A 22,782-nucleotide genomic window follows, 5' to 3' on the forward strand; every position below is an offset into this window, starting at 1 on the left:
ACTGTAATAATAATAATATAGTAGTAATAATAGTGTATAGACAAACTGTACAGTTAAAGTACAATTAATTCATAGTGAATTAATTCTTACTGAATAATTACCTTCTTACTGAATAATTTGCTTATAAATAATGAAAAAAGAGAAAAACTGATCCTGAAATGCTATGTTTTTTAACTGAATCAAAACCTTAACTATATTTTCTTTCCTCCTTTATTTGGAAGCAATGTTTATAATGTTTAGAAGATAATCTGTTTCAATGTGAGCGGTGGTGAGCTTAACAATGAATTTGCAAACATATTTTACTTTTAATAGGGTCCACAAGGTCCACAGGGCCCCATTGGTCCTATAGGTGAAGAAGGGAAAAGAGGCCCTCGAGGTGATCCTGGGTCAGTAGGTCCACCAGGTCCTGTTGGAGAGAGGGTAAGCAATCCAGAAGAATGTCTTGTGAGAGAGGCACTGACAATCTGAAAAGCTTTTGATCTTGACCTAACCATTAATTTTCATAGACTTTGGTTGTAGGTGTGGCCAAACTTTATTTTCCTAACAGTAGTCAAATAATGTCTACGACTTGGTTCTGTAGCAGATTACTGACTTTAGGATGTTGTCTTCTGTAACATACTATAATCTCTTTGAAAATGATACTCTGAAGCTCAGGATATAAAAATATGGGAAGATGTTTTTTGCATCCTGAATCAATTTTACTTCTTAGTACTATTTTGGGGGAAAGAAATCATGTCAGTATGTATTACTTCTACAGTGGATATTCTAATTTGTGAATTCAGAGTACAGTACAGCATGGTAATGGCTTGGAGACATGACAAGCTAATCTGCAGATGATGTGCTTAACCCCTATACAAATGATCATCCCATTTTCAAAGAGGCTGGTCAGCATGCTTTTTTTTTTTTTTTTTTTTTTTTTTTTTTTTTTAACACTCCAAATGGACTAAAAGAACAAGATTAAAGTACTGAAGTACCAAATACTTTATTTACAATAAGTTATGTAAAAATTAAGGCAGTAATCTATCTATGGCTTTTCCTAGGGTGCTCCTGGAAACCGTGGTTTTCCAGGTTCTGATGGCTTGCCTGGACCAAAGGTAAATGAAATAAAAGTCTATTATTTGGTCTTTTTTTTTTTTTTTTTTTTTTTTTTTTTAATTTTCATACATGCAGATATGAAAGAAAGTGTTCCATTAAAAACATATGCTTCTGGATAAGTGGGCAGAACCTCAAAATCACTGGAAGTAGATTCACAAGAAATTGGCAAATGCCAAGAAGGGGTCTGAATGTTTTGAGACTAAAAATTTATTGGGAAAATCACTTTGAATTGCTCTTATGTTCAGCTTTCACTGTATGCCCCTGAGTTAATGCTCCCTCAAGCTCAGATGTGAATAGATAAAAGACATTGACCTCTTTGTACTGCTATACTGCTATACTCATTGCTCTATAATAAGTGATTATTTGAAGAATTGCCTTTCTTTGTGTGTAGTATAGTTGTTCTAGCTTGTCCCTTGACCAGATCAACTTATCTGTGTTTTTCCTAACTGCTGGAACATTTGCAGGGAAATGACTTACCTATGTGTTTGTCTAGTGTTTCTGCTAATCCTTAACTTTTTGGTAAAAATACAGGGATTCTGAAGTCCTTGTATAAACTTGCTTTATGGAAGAGTAGAAATTTGGAAAAAAAAAAGAAAAAGTAATAATGATAGAATATTGAGTTTTTGGAGCTCTGTTCTCAAAAAAATAAATCCTTAATTAAAGATATCTATTGTATTTGACTTTCTCTTACTGTGGCTGTTACACCTGTTAACAAATAGCCTATTGGTATCTTTGTAGGGTGCCCAAGGAGAGCGTGGGCCAGCAGGTTCTTCTGGTCCTAAAGGGGGTCAGGGAGATCCTGGGCGCCCTGGTGAACCTGGCCTCCCAGGTGCAAGGGTAAGTAGTTAATAACAGTACACTATAAGCCATGACTTTTTTCATTTTCAAAAGTTTGCAGGCATCACTTTGTAAAATTAAGAAGCTGCTGTACAAGGACAGATTTATTTCAGATTTATTTAATTTATTTTTTACTTAAAGGGTAAAGGCCAAAATACCTGTCATCTTTTCTCTGCTGATGTTGGAAAGCACAGGTTCCGTTTGTCTCTGAAAGAAACAGCCCTGATTTAGACTGGCTAATGCAACTTAAGGATGTGTGCTTGTAAAGCACATAGTTACCACAGCTAGTATGAATTAAAACTTAAACCTTCATTGTATTGGTGATAGATGACTTATATAGTTGAGTGGCGCATGTCATCAAGAGACTTTTTTTCAGGAAAAAGATGTAGGGAGAATATGGAATGTAACAAAACGAGAGAGGAAACATCAAGAACAAGGTGTGATATAGTTCACTGGGTAATACTGGCAGAAGTAAAGATGAATCTGTGGGAAGTTCAAGAGGTTTAAAAGTGAGAAAAAGGTGAATAGCAAAAAGGAACATCAAAGACAGTGGATGATAAAGCTGTAAAGTAATTTGAAGATAAAGATGAGGAATTTGGATTCAGAAAGGAAAATTGTGTGAAGAATATCTGAGTGCTTTAACAATGGTAGTAACTGAGCATATCTTTTGGGTTAATTTACAATTTTCTGTTGTCCTAGACTTACATGTGCAACCTAACACCAATATTATTTCCACTTTTAGGGTTTGACGGGAAATCCAGGTGTTCAAGGCCCTGAAGGAAAACTTGGTCCTTTGGTAAGCAACAGAACACTTGGTCTTTTCAGCTAATTCCACAGTAATTCAGAGATCTCAACTCATTAAAATTATGTTATTAACCTGATTTTTATTGATTTCTGAAGGTTCGTCTTCTCTTTTAAGTGTTCAGTTTGGATTCTCAACTCCAAAAATAGTGCAATTAATGTTTCTATAATTTTGTCTGTATAACAGTGTCTGCTTAGCAGTTGCTGCAATATTTTTCAATCATTTTGAACTAAATATTTTTTCTAAGTGTCTGTTTTGGGGAACAATAAAATAATTGTATGTAATGGCTCAATTATAACAATTATATATTTTCTTAGCTCCAACGGTGTGGCTAGAGCTCTGTCTGCTTTAAAGACGCTTTGACTGATAACTGTAGCACCAAACTACATTAGTATTATTCTATATATGTAAACAATATAAGATAAAGTGTTTTAACTACCATTTGATATATTCACTTTAAAACAGAACATTCTAGCATTAAATGCTGTTTTTTTGTTATGATTGTTTGGTTTATGTTGGAAAGACGTTTGTCTTCATCGCTGACCTTTTCCATCTGTGATTCCTGAGAAACAGCATGGGTTCAATTACTGAGCTGTGACAAAATGTATCCAATATTTTAATTCCATTTAAGGAAATTATTTTGCTGAAGTAATTCAAGTGATTATCTGGTCACTTCATGGTTGTTCTTAAGTTCAGTCAGAGCTGGTTGGGCTCTAGTTACACTGGGAGTCATTTTCGAGAGTTTAATAGGCTTATGTGAATAAATAATATTTTTGATCTCATGTGGAAAATGCTTTTTCTCTGTAGGGTGCCCCTGGAGAAGATGGACGTCCTGGTCCTGCAGGTTCAATAGGAATCAGAGGTCAGCCAGGCAGCATGGGCCTTCCTGGGCCAAAGGGTAGTAGTGTGAGTATTGCACCTAGTACCCAAGGTCTGCGTAACTTTAACCATTTGGAGACATGTTAATAGCTGAAAACAAAACCTAAAAATGGTAATTTTTATTCCTGCAAATTAGGGTGATCCTGGAAAACCTGGAGAAGCAGGCAATGCGGGTGTCCCAGGACAGAGAGTGAGTGTGACTGTGATCATTTTCAGTGCTTACAGAAAGCATGCATTTCTGTTATGTTTGTTCACTATACAAGGCTTTTTACTATGTAATCTTAATTTAGGGAGCTCCTGGTAAAGATGGTGAAGTTGGTCCTTCTGGTCCTGTTGGCCCACCAGTAAGTCAACTTTTTCAATACTGCTTGGCTATCTGACCTACCACCCATTCGTTGATCTTTCTGCCTCTGTTTTTATTTATCTTCATGCCACTTGTTGATTCCAAACAAAAACTTGAATAACATGAAAAGAAAATCTTACAAAAAATGTGGGCTTTGTATTAAGATGTGTTTATATTGGTATTCCAGTTCTTTTATGGCAATTATAAAAAAAAAAATAGCACAAGAGCAAAATTTTTTCATAGTTTATTTTCCTAGCTTCCTTAGTTTCAATGGAACTGAGTGTTTTTCTATCAGCACAGAATTTTGGGGGAGGGTCTTAAAGAGATAAGGAGATAAGTTGTATCTTTTATATGTTTTAGATAGGGTACACCTTGGCCAGGGATAAGTAAAAATGTGTAATAAACAAATACATAATTGTAAATATACATATTCAGAGAGAAGGAAAATGTGGAACCTGACTCTATTCCTCTAACACTTTTTATTTCCTTTTGTGTAGGGTCTGGCAGGCGAAAGAGGAGAACAAGGCCCTCCAGGTCCTACAGGGTTTCAGGTATGTGCATTTATTTTTGTAAGATAAAATAAGTCATGTCTTTATTAACTTAATTTAGAGAAGTTCAATCAAGTGATGTTTAACATACAGCTTCAGAATTGATGGCAGTAGTGCTTAGAATGATTACTGATACGTAGCTTTCACATCAATTATACACTAAACTGAACTGGCAAAGGCTTAAATGGCAGCTCTGTATCTCTTGAGACAAAATTTGTTGTTTTTTTTTTTCCAGTTTTTATTTGGAGATTTTCCGAAGATGTTCCAAATACAGAGCAAATATATATATTTATTTATAATAAAGTATTAATTAAGTGTATTAATTAAGTCAATCTGTTTATAGAGAACTTAATTTTTAGGAATAGTATATATACGTCTGACAAAAGTTAAAGGGTTGCTATTTCACTTAGAGTGGGGAAACACTGGTGTAATATTCTTGTAACTATTTCACTTGGGGATCTCTGCTGGCATAATCCTGTACTGTGTACATTCATATTCTTGGTGTCTTAAATCTTGATTTACATAATTTTTCAGCATTTTTTAAACATAGCTTTTATTTTTTACATTTTTTTAATTTACATTTTAACAGGGCTTGCCTGGGCCACCAGGTCCTCCAGGTGAGGGAGGAAAACCAGGTGATCAGGTAATTTCTGTACAATTTGACAATAATTCACTTCATAATGTAGTTTTACCTTTTCTTTTATTCTCTTTGTAATTTAATTGCTCACACTGTTTCATAATATTTACTGATGCAGTTGACAAGCTGTCTATCAAGACTACTCTTGGATAAAATAATTACTAGAATATAGTCATCTTCTTGTCATGGACAGATAGTATCCAGAACTAGTCATTTACATTACAGTATCTTGGAAATGAAAATGTTTTGCTCTAATTTCCACAGCTATAAGTCTATGAATAATATTTTAATTCTAATGGTGAGCTCTCTTTTGCATAGGGTGTTCCTGGAGATCCTGGAGTTGTTGGTCCATTGGGCCCTAGGGTATGTATTTTCAAGTATTTTCTTTCAGAAATATTTATAACAGTTCTCTGAGGTTGAATGCAGATTCATTATATGAACTTTAACAGCTATCATGAACATTTTGTCTTTTTTATTTCATGTTTACCCCCAATAAAATGATTATATACATGGATACATTTTGAGGTGGTATGTTTTTCTATGAAACTGACCACCTTTAATGGCTCCATAGCTCAAGAAGCAGTGTTAGTTAATAGCTGCTAAGGTATTTGAACTCTTTTTTTAGTCTGTAAAACTGTTTGGTTTACAGTTTGTGAAATGGCTTTACTTTGCTGAACAATGCATGGTATTACCTGCCTTTAAAATAAAAACATAACACTTTTTTTCATTCGATTGGTTTGCCTAGAATGTGTTTGCAGGCTCCTTTATTAAATAGCAGTTCTGTGCTTATAGATAGTGTATTTAAGGTTTTTCCTACCAGACCTGTGCCCTAGCTACTAAATCATTAATATTTATCCTTTATTTTTTTATTTTATTTTATTTTTTTTTTTAGGGAGAGCGAGGCAATCCAGGGGAAAGGGGAGAGCCAGGTGCATCAGGACTTGCGGGTGAAAAGGGTATGGCTGGAGGTCATGGTCCTGATGGTCCAAAGGTAAGTTATAGGGAAATTTGTATTGCTGCAGTGAAGTCTTTTATAATTATTTTCATTTGCAAGAACATAAGAGAGATCTTTTCTTTTTTGTTTGTGTTTTTCAGTAGAACATGGCACAGCCATTTCTAAACTGCAAAAAGACCTTTAGTAATAGCTCTGTTTTAATAACCATGTCAGTTTACTTGAAGAAGATTGGCAGGGTTGTGTGTTGAAAAACAAATGCTGAAAATTGCATGCCTTTCTTTCACCTGCAATTGATTTAATGGGGCCTAGGAAGTTCACACCAATAAGGGAGTGCCTCAGTGTGGGAGCTGTAATAGATATGAGCTGTGAGAAGCAAAGCATAATTAAAAACCTCTGGCAACTTCTAGCTGTTGCTACTTTGTGTAATAGACCTATGTGGCATCAAGGGCAAGTTAGAGAGAAGCTCAAGCTTCTATTTTGGTCTGTTCTCACCACCAGTAAGTACTGAGTGCATGCTAATGTATTTGGAAGGACTAGGGTATTACAATTTCCTGAGTAACACAATGGGAAATGAAAAGTATTTGGACATGAATAAGGTCCAAATTTAAGAGAAAATTATTACTTAAAACTACCCCAGAGACTTCAACACAAGGCACAGCATGTTCTGCAGCCTAGAGACAAAGATACTTCTCAGATGAATAGACAACAACTTGCTCTTTATTTGTTTCAGGGAAGCCCAGGCCCAAGTGGGACGCCTGGTGATCCAGGCCCACCGGGTCTTCAAGGTATGCCTGGAGAAAGAGGGATTGCTGGAACACCAGGCCCAAAGGGCGATAGAGTAAGTCTCTCTATTTCTGTTGGGCTGAGTAGAATCACCCATCTCTTAATACTGCGCTTGTCCCAAGTAAGAACCATTCAGTGTCGTAACTTAGACTTTCTGGGTATTTTCCACAGGGTGGCATAGGTGAGAAAGGTGCTGAAGGTACAGCTGGCAATGATGGGGCACGAGTAAGTAAATCTCTCACTGTTTAGACCTGCTCTTCACACAGAAGATTATTTATTGTGTTAGGGCTACTCAGGTCATAGAATTAAACAGTACTCAACTTGGAGATATGATGGGCTGAAGTTCTCATTCTGCCTGTGATCCAGATTTGGTTTTCAAGTTTTTCCAAGATAGATGTGCACTGTATTCTGGTATGCCTGTGTTCCAAGCCCATATTTTATATAATAGATAAGGGGATGTTAATGGAAAAGTCTCCCAGAAGTAGCATGTTAATTTGGGAATTCTAAATATTCAATAAATTGATATGGCTAGTGCTGTATGATCATCAAATGTAGTTGATTGGTTCAGATAGAGATTGGAACCTATTTGCCTAACTCCCTCATGAAAAGAAAAAGCAAACTTTTAAGGTGTGTGCAAGATATATATGAAACTTCAAAAGTAACAATAGAAACTTTAAGAGTGAAACACTAGCATAAAAGATAGTCTGCTTCTTGCAAGTCAGTGAAAAATGACTTCATTTCCTCTTGAGAGTGACAAATGAAGCCAGAGCTGTTTTTTATCATTGGCCTTATCCATAAATGTTGCAAAGGAGAAGATTAATTTAGTGAAGAAAGAGAGAATGAAGGAAAGCAAGGTTATTGAGATATGCGATTTTGGTTACTGGGAAAGGAAATGCTAGTGAATTTTAGATAAAGAAGACCTGATAATTATTAAGAAATAAAGGAGAATTTTTAAGAAATGAAGAAGCATATGGAAATAGTAACATATGAAAAGTTTTAAAATAACCATTTTGAATAACCATCATTTTTCTAACTTCTTTTCATCTTCATTTGTTCAAAAGGGTCTCCCTGGTCCAATAGGCCCAATGGGTCCAGCAGGTCCCACTGGTGAAAAGGTAAACAGAGTTTTATGGCATTTCCCTACTGAAGTTTCTAATCACCATGCTTTGTTGAAACTTTTGTTACTCATCAGATAAGTTACTTGGAAACTAACCTTAAATTTTATTTTAAGGGTGAACCAGGTCCTCGAGGTCTAGTTGGTCCTCCTGGCTCTCGTGGAAACCCTGTGAGTAAACATTTGTTTTTTTCCTGGCATAAGTTAAAAAATATTACCAAGGTATGGCTAATACCTAACTCTGATCCACACTCGAGGCATTTGTATCATTTACTGATATATTTTCCTTTTTCTTCTCCTTCCTTTGTAGCCAAAATTTGTAGTTCCTGTCTTGATGCTGTGCACTTGTATTGCCAGATCCTGTTGCTCTGTCTTACGCTTGTTTTAGGGCAATCTTTACATAAAATTACCTTCATGTACCTCCGACCTGAAAGTATGACACCACTTTTAATTGTTTAAATCTTTTTAAAAGCATGCCCATGCCAGATACTACTGTATCCATAAGAATATTTAGATGGAAAAACTCAGAGATGCATCTTATTATTGGATATATCCAATTATGTTAATTCTTGTCATCTTCCATTTCTGATTTTAGAGATTTTGAGGGTTGGCTTGAATGATTAAAGATTTAGAAGCTTAGCCCTTCTAGGTCCTTCATACTGCTTGGAATTGATTATGTCTCTGTCATAAATCAGAACAATCTTAACTCCAGCATAAATTGGAAGAGCTTCCACTCCTCTGGGGAATGCTGGAGCTTGGCAGACTTCATCTCCCCCATTTCCAAACAAATGGTTTGTGGAAAGCTCAGTTGAAGCAGTTCACAGCCCATTCTGACCTTGTAGAAGAATACGCATTAGAATTATTATTATTATTTTTTATTTTTTTCCCCGATGAGAATGGTAGGTTCCATAGAATGTATGTTCTTCAGCTAATCCCACAGCCACTGGAAGTGGTTTGCAGGATTAAGAGAAGAATTCCTCTTAATGCTGTTCTACTGCTTACATGTGTCTTCCATCTCTAAATTCCAAAAGTTTACATACAGTCTTGAACACACGGAAGATCTTGATGTCATCCTTTATATTGTGATTAAATGCTCATTTGATTCTGATTAATAGAGCAAGAATAGAATCACACTTATGACAAGAAATGGTTAGCTTCATTTCTTCTGTATTTACATGCAAATTTTACCATATATAGAAAGACAAATATGTTAAATACAATTATTCTTAATTTTTCAACCAGGGTTCCCGAGGAGAAAATGGCCCAACGGGTGCTGTTGGTTTTGCTGGTCCTCCGGTATGTGTTTTGTAATACTAATGAGTTTCCTTTAGTCATGCTTTGACTTTAGTTTCTTTCATTATGAATAATACTACAGTGTTCTGGAGTGAGTCACATTTTTGTTTCAAAAAGAGCTGTTGTTTTTTTTTTTCCCCATCATTATATAAAGTAGAGAAGAGGGCCAATGAATACCCTAGACAGTTGAGAAGTAATTTTGTTGATAATATTATGTAATTGTTCACCAGATTTCATATCTTCATGAATATGCTATGTTGCTCCTTTGAGATTAAAATGAGGCAAGTTGTAAAGTGTCATCTACTAAAAGTAGAAAAGATTTCCTCCATGACTAGTGGAGGATGGACCGAATTGATGGAGCAAATAGAAAAATTGTGAGCTTTTCAGTGAATACCTCCAAACTTTCCCACAGTCTAAATATTGTGATTCAATCTTTCACAAAGACTTAGGCAACTGCTTTCCCTGATGGGAAAAGAAAAATGTTTGTTCAGTCTCTTTTACTTTTAGATATGCAATAGGTGTCAAGGAAAATAGAAAATCTAAAGAAATGAAAAATATTAACTAGCTTGGAAACTATTGTTAATGGAAATACTGATTTCACAGAGTTTTCAGAAAACATATCTGTGTTCTGCAGATCGTGGTGAACTGTTACAGTTCTATTGAGTCGACCCAATTACCAAATGCACTGTTCTTTGAGCTGATTTGTTCTCCTGTTATTTTTTGACTTCTAGATATTTCTTACAAAATGTCTTTGTTAAGTTAGAAAAATGTGGTGTTCTCTGACTTGACGCCTCTTTTAAATATGATCTCTTATAGGGCCCTGATGGTCAGCCAGGTGTGAAAGGTGAACCTGGGGAACCTGGACAGAAAGGAGATGCTGGATCTCCAGGACCACAGGGTCTTGCAGGGTCTCCTGGTCCACCAGTAAGTATAAATAGCGTAATTGGAGAAACATTGGCATAGGTCGATCTTGCTTAATTAAAATGTCCAGAGTGTTCACTATCACCTCACTCTTTCTCATTTCATCTTAGGGTCCTTCAGGTGTTCCTGGTCTGAAAGGTGGTCGAGGAACTCAGGGTCCCCCTGTAAGTAGATTTAATTTTTTGTGAGGTGACTGAAGATAATCTAATACTGCAAATTTATGCAATGTGTGTATCATTCCTCATCTCGGCTCATGTTTCACAGTTTGTAACTATAGCATTTGCTCACTAATTCAGTTAGGCAAAACTTTAGGCAATCCATGCTATATTTCTTTCAGTAAGGTTGATATTAAAATATTTTTTAGGGTGCTACTGGATTCCCAGGATCTGCTGGAAGAGTTGGACCTCCAGGACCAACTGTAAGTCAATTGACATATTTCTCATAGGTGTAATTTATAATCTGGTCATTGAGAAATTGAAGACTAAATGAAGTGGGAAGGATGAAGCAATGTTTATGGTCTGATGCTATGGAAGAGAGCACTGACTTTTGTGACTGCGTGTTTACATCCGACTTTATTAAATACAATTCATTAGTCTTGGGGTTGATCCAATGTGTCCAAATTAGTGCAGGATTTTCACTGGGCTAAGTAGGCTTTAGTTAGGCTTCAAGCTATTCAAGCTGCTCTGGTGAGTTAAAACAACAACCTTATCTTCCTTTCAACCATCCCCTTCAGTGATGACTGAAGTTAGGAGAGTTTTTGTGAAAGGAAGATGCTTCTTCCAGTTTATCTCATTATGGAGTTACTCATAAGATCTATTAAAATAAAGTAAGAACACACACATAAAAAAATCTCTCATGTCTAAACATTTTTAGAAACACTGTAGTTTAAAAAAATGCCTGTGAATCTACAAGTGAAACTTCATCTCCACAAAGATGATTTTGTCCAAAATAACTTGCAGTCATTGTTAGTTTATCCGAAGGTAAAGTTTATGGAAAACATATTATAAATGTGAAATTCTTTAAAAGTCTTTGAGAAATTAACAAAGGTGTGTGAAAACACTTACTTGATATTCAAAAGAACGGGCAAGGAGTTATCTGGCAGCAGTTATACACCAGAGGCTAAAAAAGTAAAATAAAATGTATTTTAAAGGAGGGAGTTTGGAAAGGCAGTGGAATGAGAGAGAGGGGTAGAGCTTGGACATAATTTGAAAACCCTGGGAGTCCAGCACAGCTGTAAATTGAGATTGTACTAGCTCTCAGCTCTGTCACACTGTGGTCATCCCTTAGAGTGTGCATGTTTATAGTTAATCAAAACACATACCTTAGAGTTTAATAGTCCTTATTAGGAAAAGGTCCAATGTAACGATGTCTTTTAATCTTATTAGGGAGCTCCAGGACCTGCTGGGCCTATCGGTGAGCCAGGAAAGGAAGGTCCCCCAGGTCTTCGTGGTGATCCTGGTTCTCATGGCCGTGTGGGTGATCGAGGGCCAGCCGGGCCTCCTGGTGGTCCTGGAGACAAGGGTGATGCAGGGGAAGATGGGCAGCCGGTATGTCCTGGTTGTTGTTATTAATTCCCTCTAGGCTTGGTCTTGTTGTATTATTGCTACAGAAACGATGGTAACATCATTTTATCCATTGTGGATTTCAGGGTCCAGATGGCCCTCCGGGTCCAGCAGGAACTACTGGTCAGAGAGGTATTGTTGGCATGCCAGGACAGCGAGGTGAAAGAGGCATGCCAGGATTGCCAGGTCCTGCGGTAAGTAATGACCAAGTTGATATACCAGCCTTAAACATTGTCGTGTTTGTGGGTTTGATAGTATAGTGCGCCATAATGTGAGGAGAAGGTTGGAAATCTCCAATTCCTGGAGTGAATGTAGAGAGAATAGTGAATAACTAAATCTCATGAAAATGCATGAGGTTGGACATTTTGTTTCTGCCATTATTGGATGATCTGATCCTAAATTAAGCATAAGTGGGTAATATGTTAAGACTTCTGGCTAAAATATTCCTATCTGACTTGAAAGTATATCTTTGAAAAAAAAAAAAAAACACTGTTCAATTAGGTGCCCAAAGGTCACTTGAATGTGAGTAAATACCCTGTAACTGCTATTTCATAAATTTTGAACTACAATATTCTAAATTGCCATTTGTGCTCTCTTTGCTTGCTTCTGGGGTTTATAGATACTTATTGGAAAGCATAATGATCCAGAAGATCAAGTCATTAAATAGAGTATTAATAAAATGATGATATGGAGGACCTGTCACTACCACTTGATCCATAAAGTCAATTTACAGCCAGAAATTATTGCAGGCTAACAAAATATGTTGTTGGTGAGACAGACAAAGGAAAAAAAAAAAAAAAAAGAAAGAAAAAGTTGCCTATTTCAAACTGCATTACATTTTTGCAGAGTTGGGAAGACCTTGTCTGTGATAAGGCCATCAGATATATTGACATGTCAAGGGGAGTGTGCACTTAGAGAGTTGCTGCTAGATAAACTTCTTGTGAAGCTACTTGATAATACAAGCCTATTCAAAAGTGACTAACACAATTCAATTGCTTAAAAATACACATTATATTAAATACATATTCCAAATAAACAAGAAGAACACATTACTTAATTCTCAGTTTTAGGAAACTGTGAATGTTGATGGTACTTCAGATTCATGAATAGTGTTTTATAGTCAGCCTTTTTTTCTGGTGCTTTCTTCATTTAGTGATTAAAATTTTGATGTCACATTTCTCATCTATTTAGGGTACACCAGGAAAACAAGGTCCCACTGGGCCACCAGGTGATAAAGGTCCCCCAGGACCTATAGGCCAGTCAGGTGCCACTGGTCCCGTCGGTGAAGCTGGCCCAGAAGTAAGTGTTTGAGTCTAGTAATATACAAAAATAAGTAGTCTAGTTATTCTCCTATACTTGAAGCTAAGGATGGAGAACAGCTTTCTAGTTCTTGTGGAAATGTAAGATTATAAAGCTAATTGATAGTCCTGTATCTGTTTTGCAACTCTAGGGACCTGCTGGTAATGATGGTACTCCTGGACGAGATGGAGCTGTTGGAGAACGTGTAAGAATAAATTGTTTTATTAAGTCAATTATGCAAATCTCCGTTTTTATTGTTGATTTATAGTGGATTTGTTTTCTTCATTCAGTTAACTGCCATGGAGAAGTTGTTTTAAAAGTATATTATAGCTTTGAATAAATATCTCTCAAAGTTGAGGAAACCTTTATAAGAACACCTGCCTCCAGAAAGTCAGACTTGAGTTCTTACAGAATGATTACCTTTGTAGATTGCAACTGTGAGAAAATAGATTAGGAATGCTAAAGACTTATTGCTTTGATCTAGTCAAGTCCTCTTCAGATAATTAATATTGAAATTATGTTTTGCAGGGTGATCGTGGTGAACCTGGTCCTGCAGGCTTACCAGGTTCTCCAGGGGGCCCAGGAACTCCAGGTCCTGTTGGCCCTCCAGGAGATGCAGGTCAAAGAGGTGAAACTGTAAGTGATGCCTTTTGTTTGTTTGGCTGGTTTTGTTTTGTTAGCTTTGTTTTTAATATTTTGTCTACTTTTGTGCATTGCCTCACGTGTCATCTCTATGCAATCTTTGTAGGGTTCTCGAGGTCCGATGGGTCCACCTGGTCGTGCAGGAAAAAGAGGTTTGCCTGTAAGTTCTCCATGATCACTGTGATTTTATCTGAGCTACTTTTTACAGGAATGTGTGTGAGAAACAGAACCCAAATGACAATGCTGAACAAGGTTTCAACTTTTAATGTTCTGACTGCAGATGAATACAGGTAGTCTTCTGAACTGTAAAGGTGCACAAATCTGTTTAAGTGCACCAGTGTTTTTACTCTTTCTTTAAAATACTTTGCAGAGAAATAACAAGTGCTGTGGAAGTCTCTATTTGGAGTGTGATACTGCCCAGAGGATGGGAGACCTGAGTTAGTAAATTACTAAATTCTAATTCAAATGAAGGGTAAAGCAATGAATGCTGAACAAAAAGACAGATTTTAGGATCAAAATGGCAGAAATATTAAAGATTAAAAAAAAAAATAAAAAAATCACCTGTTCCTATGAAACTGCCTTATTCAGCTTATGAGATTCTGATATCAATCCAAATAGAAAAACAAACAAAAAAAAATCTATTTGTGTTACATAACTTTTTTACTGTCCAAGCTTGGAACAAAAAATGAATTGCAAACTTGGGAAATTCAAAAGAAAGCTGTCCAGTCCCTAAGCAGAAGTCATATGAGAGAAAGGAAAGTTTATTGAGTAGTTAATGACACTGATGCCACTGATAAACTATTTGGAATTTGGCATTGAAAATTTAGAATGAAATTAAGGATAACAAGTATAGAATTGAAAGCAGAAGCCATTTTTTTCCAATGATTCTTGAATTAGTATGAAAAACTTCAACCTATCTAAAATACCAAGAATGAAATTAAGACAGCAGTAGAACCAAGCTATTTGTATTGGGGAGCCTGAACACTGTTATCTGCAGTTAGAGAATGTAACTTCAGTTGTACTTTACTCATAATGAAGGCAAAAAGAGCTGTGAGAAGCACAGTATACAACATGGAGGTTTTCATACTCAAAACAGGTTTTATTGTTACAAGACTGTGAAAGATCCTTAATAGTTCGATCTTGTCCATGAAAATCATTTACCATATCCAGTAAGGCAAAGATACTTCACAATTTCATTACGTAGTTTGTTTAGCATCATTATTACAGTTTTTTGTTTTGTTTTGCTTTCTTTTTTACTCTATAATGAAACTAAACAGACTAAGTTTACCACACTTGAAATTAAGTATAACAGTTTTAAGTAATTATTTCCGTATTCTTTCATAAAAATTAAGATTCCTAGAGCTGCCTCAGCATCACCTTCCTCTTAGCTTTAGAAGTGAAATAGGACTGAATACAGTGTCTAAAAGAAAATGATTTTTTTGATTTATTTATTTTTTTTCCAGTTAAGAATTTTACATTTCATTACTGATTCTTACAGGGTCCCCAAGGGCCTCGTGGTGACAAAGGTGACAATGGAGATCGGGGTGACAGGGGCCAGAAAGGACACAGGGGTTTCACTGGGCTTCAAGGCCTTCCTGGTCCTCCTGTAAGTTGTTTTGCTTATACTCTAATTTTATTTCCTTGGTAGTTAAACCATGTATTAGACACACATTAAATCCAACAAACAAACAAAAAAAAAACATCAAAACAAATGAAAAAGCAAGTACACAAGAGCTCCTTTTTTTTTTTTTTTTTTTTTTTTTTCCCCCAGTAGGTGTTTGTGAGTGGCCTGTCTGTCTACATTACATTTTTAATGCAATATTACAATTCTGCTTCATGGTGAAGTAAACCTATGCTTTGCAAGATCTGCATTCTCCTCTTCTTGTTCCATTTGCATCATCCCTGAAAGTGGCCAATCACTGACAGCACAAGATGTCAGCACAAGATGTTAAAAAAAAAAAAAAAAAAGTTGATAGTTTCAGATCATCACATTAGAGTGTGGAATAGTTTTTGTCAGTGTATTTGAACGCTCTACAGTCAAGAAATCAAATGCAAAGTCTCCTGAGGACTGTGACTGTCTCTCTAATATTTATAAGAACTTCATGTTTTCAGTGGCAATTGGTTGGAAATACTATCAAAAACTTATTTTTTTTGACAGTTCTTCACTGATCATGTTCAAGAGCTGAAAGTTTCAATATGTAGGCAAAGAGTTAAACAAAACAAAACCCAAAGCATCTTTCCACTTCATAATAGCAGTCAGTTACTCTTTTGTAAGCCAATCTGATTCTATGTATTGTGAAGCACCTGTCTTCTGGGGAAACAACTTTATATATACTTAAGCATCATTCTATATATCTCAGTCATGACTGCTGTAGTTACCGTGTCTTTGTGACAAAAGAGAAAAAAAAAGATGAAAACTGATCAGAAGAGGAAAGGTATTACCCCTTGTTCCTGTATATTATAACCTTATTTGTACATAATGTTGTATATCACTCCCTATTTCTTTCAGACTAAAGGAATATACTGTAAATATCACAACAGTAATGATAGTTTCTTCTGTTTAGGGCCCTATTGGTGAACAGGGCAGTCCTGGCATTCCAGGCCCATTTGGTCCTCGGGTGAGTATAAGATTTCAGCCTGGAATTTTTCTTGCTTGTTTTTCCTAAGAACAGATTTCTGTTTGGGTTTCATTTTTAGTTTACTGGCTTTTATTGATTTCAATATCATGTTGATTACCATATCTTTTGCTGAAAGGCATTGTCTTGCTTAATATAACAAGGCATTAAGTTTATAGCTAGATAAATGTTCAGAATAACTATAGGGCTACAGTTTGCTCATACAGACACTTATGCTACACCTGATTCAAAGCCACATATGTGGCAGTTCTGCTTATTGGTATTCTGCCTTTCTCACACCCTCTGGGTATCACTGACCCAAAATTAAAGGTGAAATATGAATCCTTGTATGTTCCCAAGTGACAAAATGTCTCTGGGTCTGTATGCATGTGGGCATACAGAAGCTACTCCAAAGTGTAGCACTTGGAATTTAACTCACTTAAATGTTTTAGGAAAAGAAATACTATGGATCCAGTGGATATATTGTCTGAGGTGATTAACGTTAGAAGAACAGCATTGAAACTGATTTCTTCATTTTAGAGGAGAAGAAAAAGTGCAATTTTTAAAGTTTGTTAATAGACATAAATGACTGTATTGCTTCCTGAAGAGGTATTGCTTGTAAAAATGCTGTTTTGTATACAACTGTTGTTAAATGCTAAAACAGATTCCTTCCTTCTCTTATTTTATCTAGGGTCCTCCAGGTCCAGTCGGTCCTTCAGGCAAAGATGGAAGTCCTGGGCCACTTGGGCCAGTTGGGCCTCCTGGTGTTAGAGGAAGTGTAGGAGAAGCTGGACCTGAGGTAAGCTGATAGGAATATGGAGAGAAGAGGTTACCTTCACGTAATGAGATTTTTTTTGCAATCCATTGCAGCACATTCTCAAATGTCCATGAGCTCAAGATAAATCATGATACTAGATACAGTTTCTCCAACAACTATTTAGGGTAACTATGTATAGGAATCATAAATCATAAAACTATGTAATATCATTCCAAGGAGGGTAGTTAGAAAATTAGAGTGGTCTGAGGACAGGGTGATGTGGATGAGCATGTGAAGAGTTAAAGAATGACGTTGCTTATTTTAGGAGCATAGATAAAAAGATGCCTAAAACAAAGAGCAAGACAGAGGAGGCACTTTCAGCTGTTTTCCTGTCTTGTAAGACAAATATTTATGGTGTTTCCTGTCTTTATTGTGCAAATGTTTACACTATTTCATTTGAATTTCTGCCAGTTACCAGAATTTCCATTTCTGCTGAGGAATCAATATTGAATGAATAGTCTGTGGTAAAGTTTATACATGTATCCAAATATTTCTTTTTGTGTAATGAGGCAATACAAGAAATAGTACATACCATATTTTCAGTTTTGCTTTTCATGGTTACTTGCATGCCACTATTAATTGGAAACAATAAGAAATAAATGTTAAGCATTTCATTTGCCAGACGTAGAGTGTATGCACTCTACGAGTTTGGGTGTATGCACTACTTTCGGAGCACTAATTAATCTCAAGGGAAATGCTACATTTTGATATACCCTCTGACACACCAGAGATGCACCATCAAACTTACAGTGAAGGTATATTGCAGACTTTCCACTGCCAGAGAGCTCACAGAGCCTGCAGGTGGACATATAATGCTTATTGACAGATGTTTTCTGTCTCAAGGCTCAGTTACCTCCCCACATAGCACAGTCCATGTTAACAGAAGGACCTCAAAACCTGCCTCAGGGATATCTTATTCAGGAAAATACCTGCTGTGCCAAGTCGGGATGATGTGAATTCTGTTTCATATCTTTGGTGACCTGGGGCCAGAAAGCCCAGCACTATGAAAGAAAAACGTATAGATGGTGCCAAATTTTCCCTCCAGGTTTACCAATTGCAAGTGTGCCTGAGGTGATTCAGGGGAGGCAAGAATTTTAGATTGCTCTCAAAATTACTTGCAGCTGTTTGGGATTCTATTAAATAAAGCAATTAGGCTGGAGTTTGAGAACCAGGAGGGACAGATGGCTTAAAAAAATGGAATCAAGAAGCTGTTCCTTGATGACTTTTTCCAGCTGTTGTCTGCAAGCTAGAGTAAGAAAAAATTGAGCAAGGTATTAAAACAGTCAGTGAGGATATGAAGCAGAGTGCAGTTCTAATCTCTTCTCAGAGTGTGATACCTCATGTGCAGTTCTAATCTCTTACCTCTGATCCTGGAAATGTAGACTGCTTACCTATATCTGAATTTTCCCTGCACATCAAGGTGATTGGCCTTAAAGTTTTGCTTGTTTAGTCACTAGTTTCTATATCATTTTGCCTAGTATTCACTCTGCTGTGCCTCTATTGCCTTTTTTTGTTTGTTTTATCTTAGGGTCCACCAGGTGATCCTGGCCCTCCTGGTCCTCCAGGCCCTCCAGGCCACCTCACTGCTGCCATTGGTGACATTATGGGACACTATGATGATGCTATGGCAGATCCACTCCCAGAGTTTACTGAAGATGAAGCAGCTCCAGATGACCACAATAAAACAGACCCAGGAGTCCATGCCACACTGAAGTCACTGAGCAGCCAGATTGAGACTATGCGCAGCCCGGATGGTTCAAAGAAACACCCAGCACGGACTTGTGATGACCTGAAGCTGTGCCACCCATCCAAGAAGAGTGGTGCGTATAAACACACCACCTTCTGTATGAGCCATATGATTCTGTCTTATTTCCCATATATACTCGGTCACTGCAAAAAAGCGTAGTACAGGTTTTGATGGTCTAAATCAACATTAACACTAAGTACTCAAAAACTTCTCATAAAAATTATTTCTTCTTCCCTATGAAGTATGTATTATGTTGTGCTGCATATTCATTTATTCAATATATATATTCAGATGTATCTTTTACATCTGAAATATTTGATACTTACACTTACTACTAATTCTGAAAGCGTTAGCACAATGGAGTACCACTTATGTGATGATAGATGCAAGTTGGTACACCAGTTGTGAATATTGGCTTGATTGTTATTAGCTCAAAATGTTACCTGTGAATTGATGTCCTATGAATGCTTTCCATCCAGAATTCTCTGCTGCTGTTCCATATTAGCAATTCATAGGTGGCAATATTCTTACATGCAAATTAGGAATCTCCCTAATTAACATGGGTTACTAGTGATAAATCAAAACACACATTGGATTGTCACATGAAAGATATTCATGCTTTTTTTTTTTTTTTTTTTTTTTTTTTTGTACTGTCAAGACATACTTTTTCTTATAACTCCCCTGTTATTTCAAGAATCTTAGTAATATAACAGAATTTTATATTTCATTTATTATTCTTTGTAGGTGAATATTGGATTGATCCTAACCAGGGATGTGTTGAAGATGCTATAAAAGTATACTGCAACATGGAAACTGGAGAGACCTGCATTTCTGCAAATCCTTCCACTATCCCACGTAAAACATGGTGGACCAGCAGATCATCTGACTTGAAGCCCGTTTGGTACGGCCTTGATATGAACAGGGGATCACAGGTAAATAAATATATTTTATTTCAAGAATTAACTACTGTGAACATTGATTCCTTCTGGTTTAGAATTTTATCTGCTCTACTGATCAGATTCTGAAACAGAGCATTTTAACTCTTGATTAGACTGGGTTATATACAGTTAGTTGTAATCATACAGAAATTATAGGAAAGGGAGCTGGGAGATGCAATGAAAGAACTTCTGAGGCAGGATTGGCTATAAATAAACCACTTCTGGTAGATGTTTATTTCTCTTGACCTTAAAAATTCCAGCTTTTTTTAACAACCTATTTTAGTAACTCAGTATCTTTGTATTTAGGGTGTATATTTACCCTAATATACGATTGAAATCACTGCTGTAATTGTTTAATTGAATTCTATATTTTCTTTCAGAAAGCTCCATGCTGCTAAAGTTACAAGTTTTACTTTATTAATTGTCACCTATTCTGTTTTTAAAGAAAATAAAGTTGTCATGTGCCATAGTGTTTCAGAAATGTTTATAAAATTTACAAGATCTTAATCAATTTTCAAGTAATAAATGGTGATATATTTCATATCTTCACAGTTTGTGTATGGGGATACAGCTGTCACTCAAATGACATTCCTGCGCCTCCTATCAAAGGAAGCATCCCAGAATATCACTTACCTTTGTAAGAACAGTGTTGGGTACATGGATGAACAGACAAAGAACCTGAAAAAGGCAGTAATTCTGAAAGGGGCCAATGACCTGGAGATCAAAGCAGAGGGAAACAGCCGATTCAGATACACTGTGCTTCATGACAGCTGTTCAGTAAGTTCTGTCTCTTTGTCACTTGGTATGGGGTAAAAGGACTTTTGGCTTCTAACATTGGCAGTAATGGCAGTTCTTCCTTAATTTGGAAAAAAAGTAAATCCATAGAATAGGGTAACTACAATGCTGCAGAATTTCACCATGAATTATAGAAATAAGTGATTGCATAGGTATCTTAATAATTCCTATTTTATATAATAGAAGTCTTCATTATTTAGAGGATATTTATAACTTAGTAATTATTAGTGAGCATATGGAAATAGATATCTTCAGAGTTTGCATTTCCCAATATTTGTTTACTTCTGTGTTAAATCACACAAAGAAGTCAGTTAATCTCAAGCATCTGTCTACCAATTGGGTAGGATTATTGCAGCAATACCCTGGAGGAAATCCACTGTGGCTAACTGAATAGGAAAGGAAAATATTCCCCCCGAAAATTTTAGTGGCCTTAAAAAACAGAAAGTAGAAGTTGTGTAAATTTTGTCAAGTTCAATAGCATTCTCAGCCTAGTCCAAGATATGCAGCAAAATACGCCTAAAATTTGTTTTGCCCTTTATATATATCAGACTACTCTCTGTACTTTAAAGGAATGTACTTCAAGAATGTGGGTGCAGGTCACAAAAAGAAAAATTTAATATCAAAAAGATCAATCAATCCAGCTTGAGGGAGGAATCCTGCTGTCAGTTGGAAGGATCTGTTCATCACCGTAAAAGAAAGACATACGCATTTTAAAATAACCAAGGTGCAGTGTTGTAGGGGATGCATTACTCAGCAGAGATGCAGTGAGATAATTCTGAAATATTTCAGACAATTGACTCACCAGCTGGAATTCAGGCTGTTTCTCAGATGAGATGTGGACTGACTTCTTCTCTCTCCCCTCCCTTCCCCCCTTTTTTTCAGAAACGTAATGGGAACGTGGGCAAGACTGTCTTTGAGTACAGAACACAAAATGTGGCACGCTTACCTATCATAGATATTGCACCAGTGGATGTTGGCAGCACTGACCAGGAATTTGGAATTGAAATTGGGCCAGTTTGTTTTGTGTAAGAGGAAGGGGGGAGATTAACACACTACCCAGCCACAGCAGCAATTAAACACATGAACTTAGACTGATTGAAGTTAATCCTGAGACTCTTGAAGTAATGGCTGATATTGGATCAGCATTGTATATACAGTTCTTTTTAAATGCCCGGCCTCCTTTTGAATATTTATTTTACTTATAAACGTTCTGTTTTAAATGATTGAAACCGACTTTTTAGTACAACAGTACAATTTTAAGAGAACCGATGACCACCTTTTAAAAATGACATGAATATTTGTCCTTGCTTTTGTTTCAGGTAATTTCAGAATTTACAGGTATTCAAAATAGATAGTTTTAATGGGGGACTAAGCTCTAATAATTTCTTTTGCTTGGATGCATACTGAATAACAGAAAAGTAGAGCACTTTTGTGAACTGTTGGCAATATTTCAATCATATCTACTCTCTCTACCCCAGTTTATCTTCCTGTGGTTGCCAGTGTGTTAGCCATTCACAGATATCTGTCTCTTGTAGAAGAAAATCTCTCAGACAAAATCATCTGAATCTGGCATTGTCTTTCCTGCACTTTCCTATATATAATAGTCTGCTCATAAAAGTATTCCACAGCCATGATTAATTTATGAAGCAAAAATACTACTGGGGTAAATACGAGATTTCAGTAGAGGTGTCCCATATCTTAAATTGTAAGGCCTGACTTCACTTCTCATGATGTATCTGTGTAATGCCATTAAATTATTATTAAGCTTCAAAATACATTTTAAACCCAATACTTGTCAATTTTCCAATACTTGCCCATCTAATAAGCCATTACATATCAAATTATACCGGTGTCTTATATATGGTGCCAATTTATGTATGTTGCAAATCATTCACATGTATATCAGACCAATTGCTAATAAAGAGAAAGAAAATTTAGAAATTCATTGATTTTAGCTGACATCCAGACATGCATCACCAGTAATTTGGTCTTACTGGTCTTGAGCTGTCAAGGCAAGAAAATTCCATCATTTCTTAGCATGAGCTACCTCATCTCTGGAAGTTGGGATGCATTTAATATTCCTATTTTTATTTTAGATATTAAAAGGTGCTATGCTTCTGTTATTATTTTGAGGAAGGAGATAGGCAGGGCAAAAACAAA

At 36.3% G+C, this 22,782-nt stretch overlaps 1 protein-coding gene across 2 annotated transcripts in view; it reads left to right on the plus strand.

Moving 5' to 3' along the window:
- Nucleotides 1–22,559, plus strand: part of COL5A2 (collagen type V alpha 2 chain) — a 101,491-nt gene extending 78,932 nt beyond the window's left edge. For both annotated transcript variants that reach the window (XM_032190374.1, XM_032190375.1), the window contains exons 23-54: nt 313–420; nt 1,041–1,094; nt 1,834–1,932; nt 2,675–2,728; nt 3,542–3,640; nt 3,750–3,803; nt 3,904–3,957; nt 4,454–4,507; nt 5,094–5,147; nt 5,460–5,504; nt 6,034–6,132; nt 6,827–6,934; nt 7,051–7,104; nt 7,941–7,994; nt 8,111–8,164; nt 9,236–9,289; nt 10,103–10,210; nt 10,318–10,371; nt 10,572–10,625; nt 11,593–11,754; nt 11,856–11,963; nt 12,961–13,068; nt 13,220–13,273; nt 13,597–13,704; nt 13,817–13,870; nt 15,209–15,316; nt 16,275–16,328; nt 17,017–17,124; nt 18,671–18,962; nt 19,634–19,821; nt 20,380–20,604; nt 21,505–22,559. In XM_032190374.1, coding sequence (XP_032046265.1) covers nt 313–420; nt 1,041–1,094; nt 1,834–1,932; nt 2,675–2,728; nt 3,542–3,640; nt 3,750–3,803; nt 3,904–3,957; nt 4,454–4,507; nt 5,094–5,147; nt 5,460–5,504; nt 6,034–6,132; nt 6,827–6,934; nt 7,051–7,104; nt 7,941–7,994; nt 8,111–8,164; nt 9,236–9,289; nt 10,103–10,210; nt 10,318–10,371; nt 10,572–10,625; nt 11,593–11,754; nt 11,856–11,963; nt 12,961–13,068; nt 13,220–13,273; nt 13,597–13,704; nt 13,817–13,870; nt 15,209–15,316; nt 16,275–16,328; nt 17,017–17,124; nt 18,671–18,962; nt 19,634–19,821; nt 20,380–20,604; nt 21,505–21,651 — 3,030 coding nt within the window. In that variant the 3' untranslated portion in view covers nt 21,652–22,559. The remainder of the gene's footprint in view (nt 1–312; nt 421–1,040; nt 1,095–1,833; nt 1,933–2,674; nt 2,729–3,541; nt 3,641–3,749; nt 3,804–3,903; nt 3,958–4,453; nt 4,508–5,093; nt 5,148–5,459; nt 5,505–6,033; nt 6,133–6,826; nt 6,935–7,050; nt 7,105–7,940; nt 7,995–8,110; nt 8,165–9,235; nt 9,290–10,102; nt 10,211–10,317; nt 10,372–10,571; nt 10,626–11,592; nt 11,755–11,855; nt 11,964–12,960; nt 13,069–13,219; nt 13,274–13,596; nt 13,705–13,816; nt 13,871–15,208; nt 15,317–16,274; nt 16,329–17,016; nt 17,125–18,670; nt 18,963–19,633; nt 19,822–20,379; nt 20,605–21,504) is intronic.
- The last annotated feature ends 223 nt before the right edge of the window (nt 22,560–22,782 follow it).

The sequence above is a fragment of the Aythya fuligula genome, chromosome 6, assembly GCF_009819795.1.
Source record: "Aythya fuligula isolate bAytFul2 chromosome 6, bAytFul2.pri, whole genome shotgun sequence".
Classification (NCBI taxonomy): Eukaryota; Metazoa; Chordata; class Aves; order Anseriformes; family Anatidae; genus Aythya; species Aythya fuligula.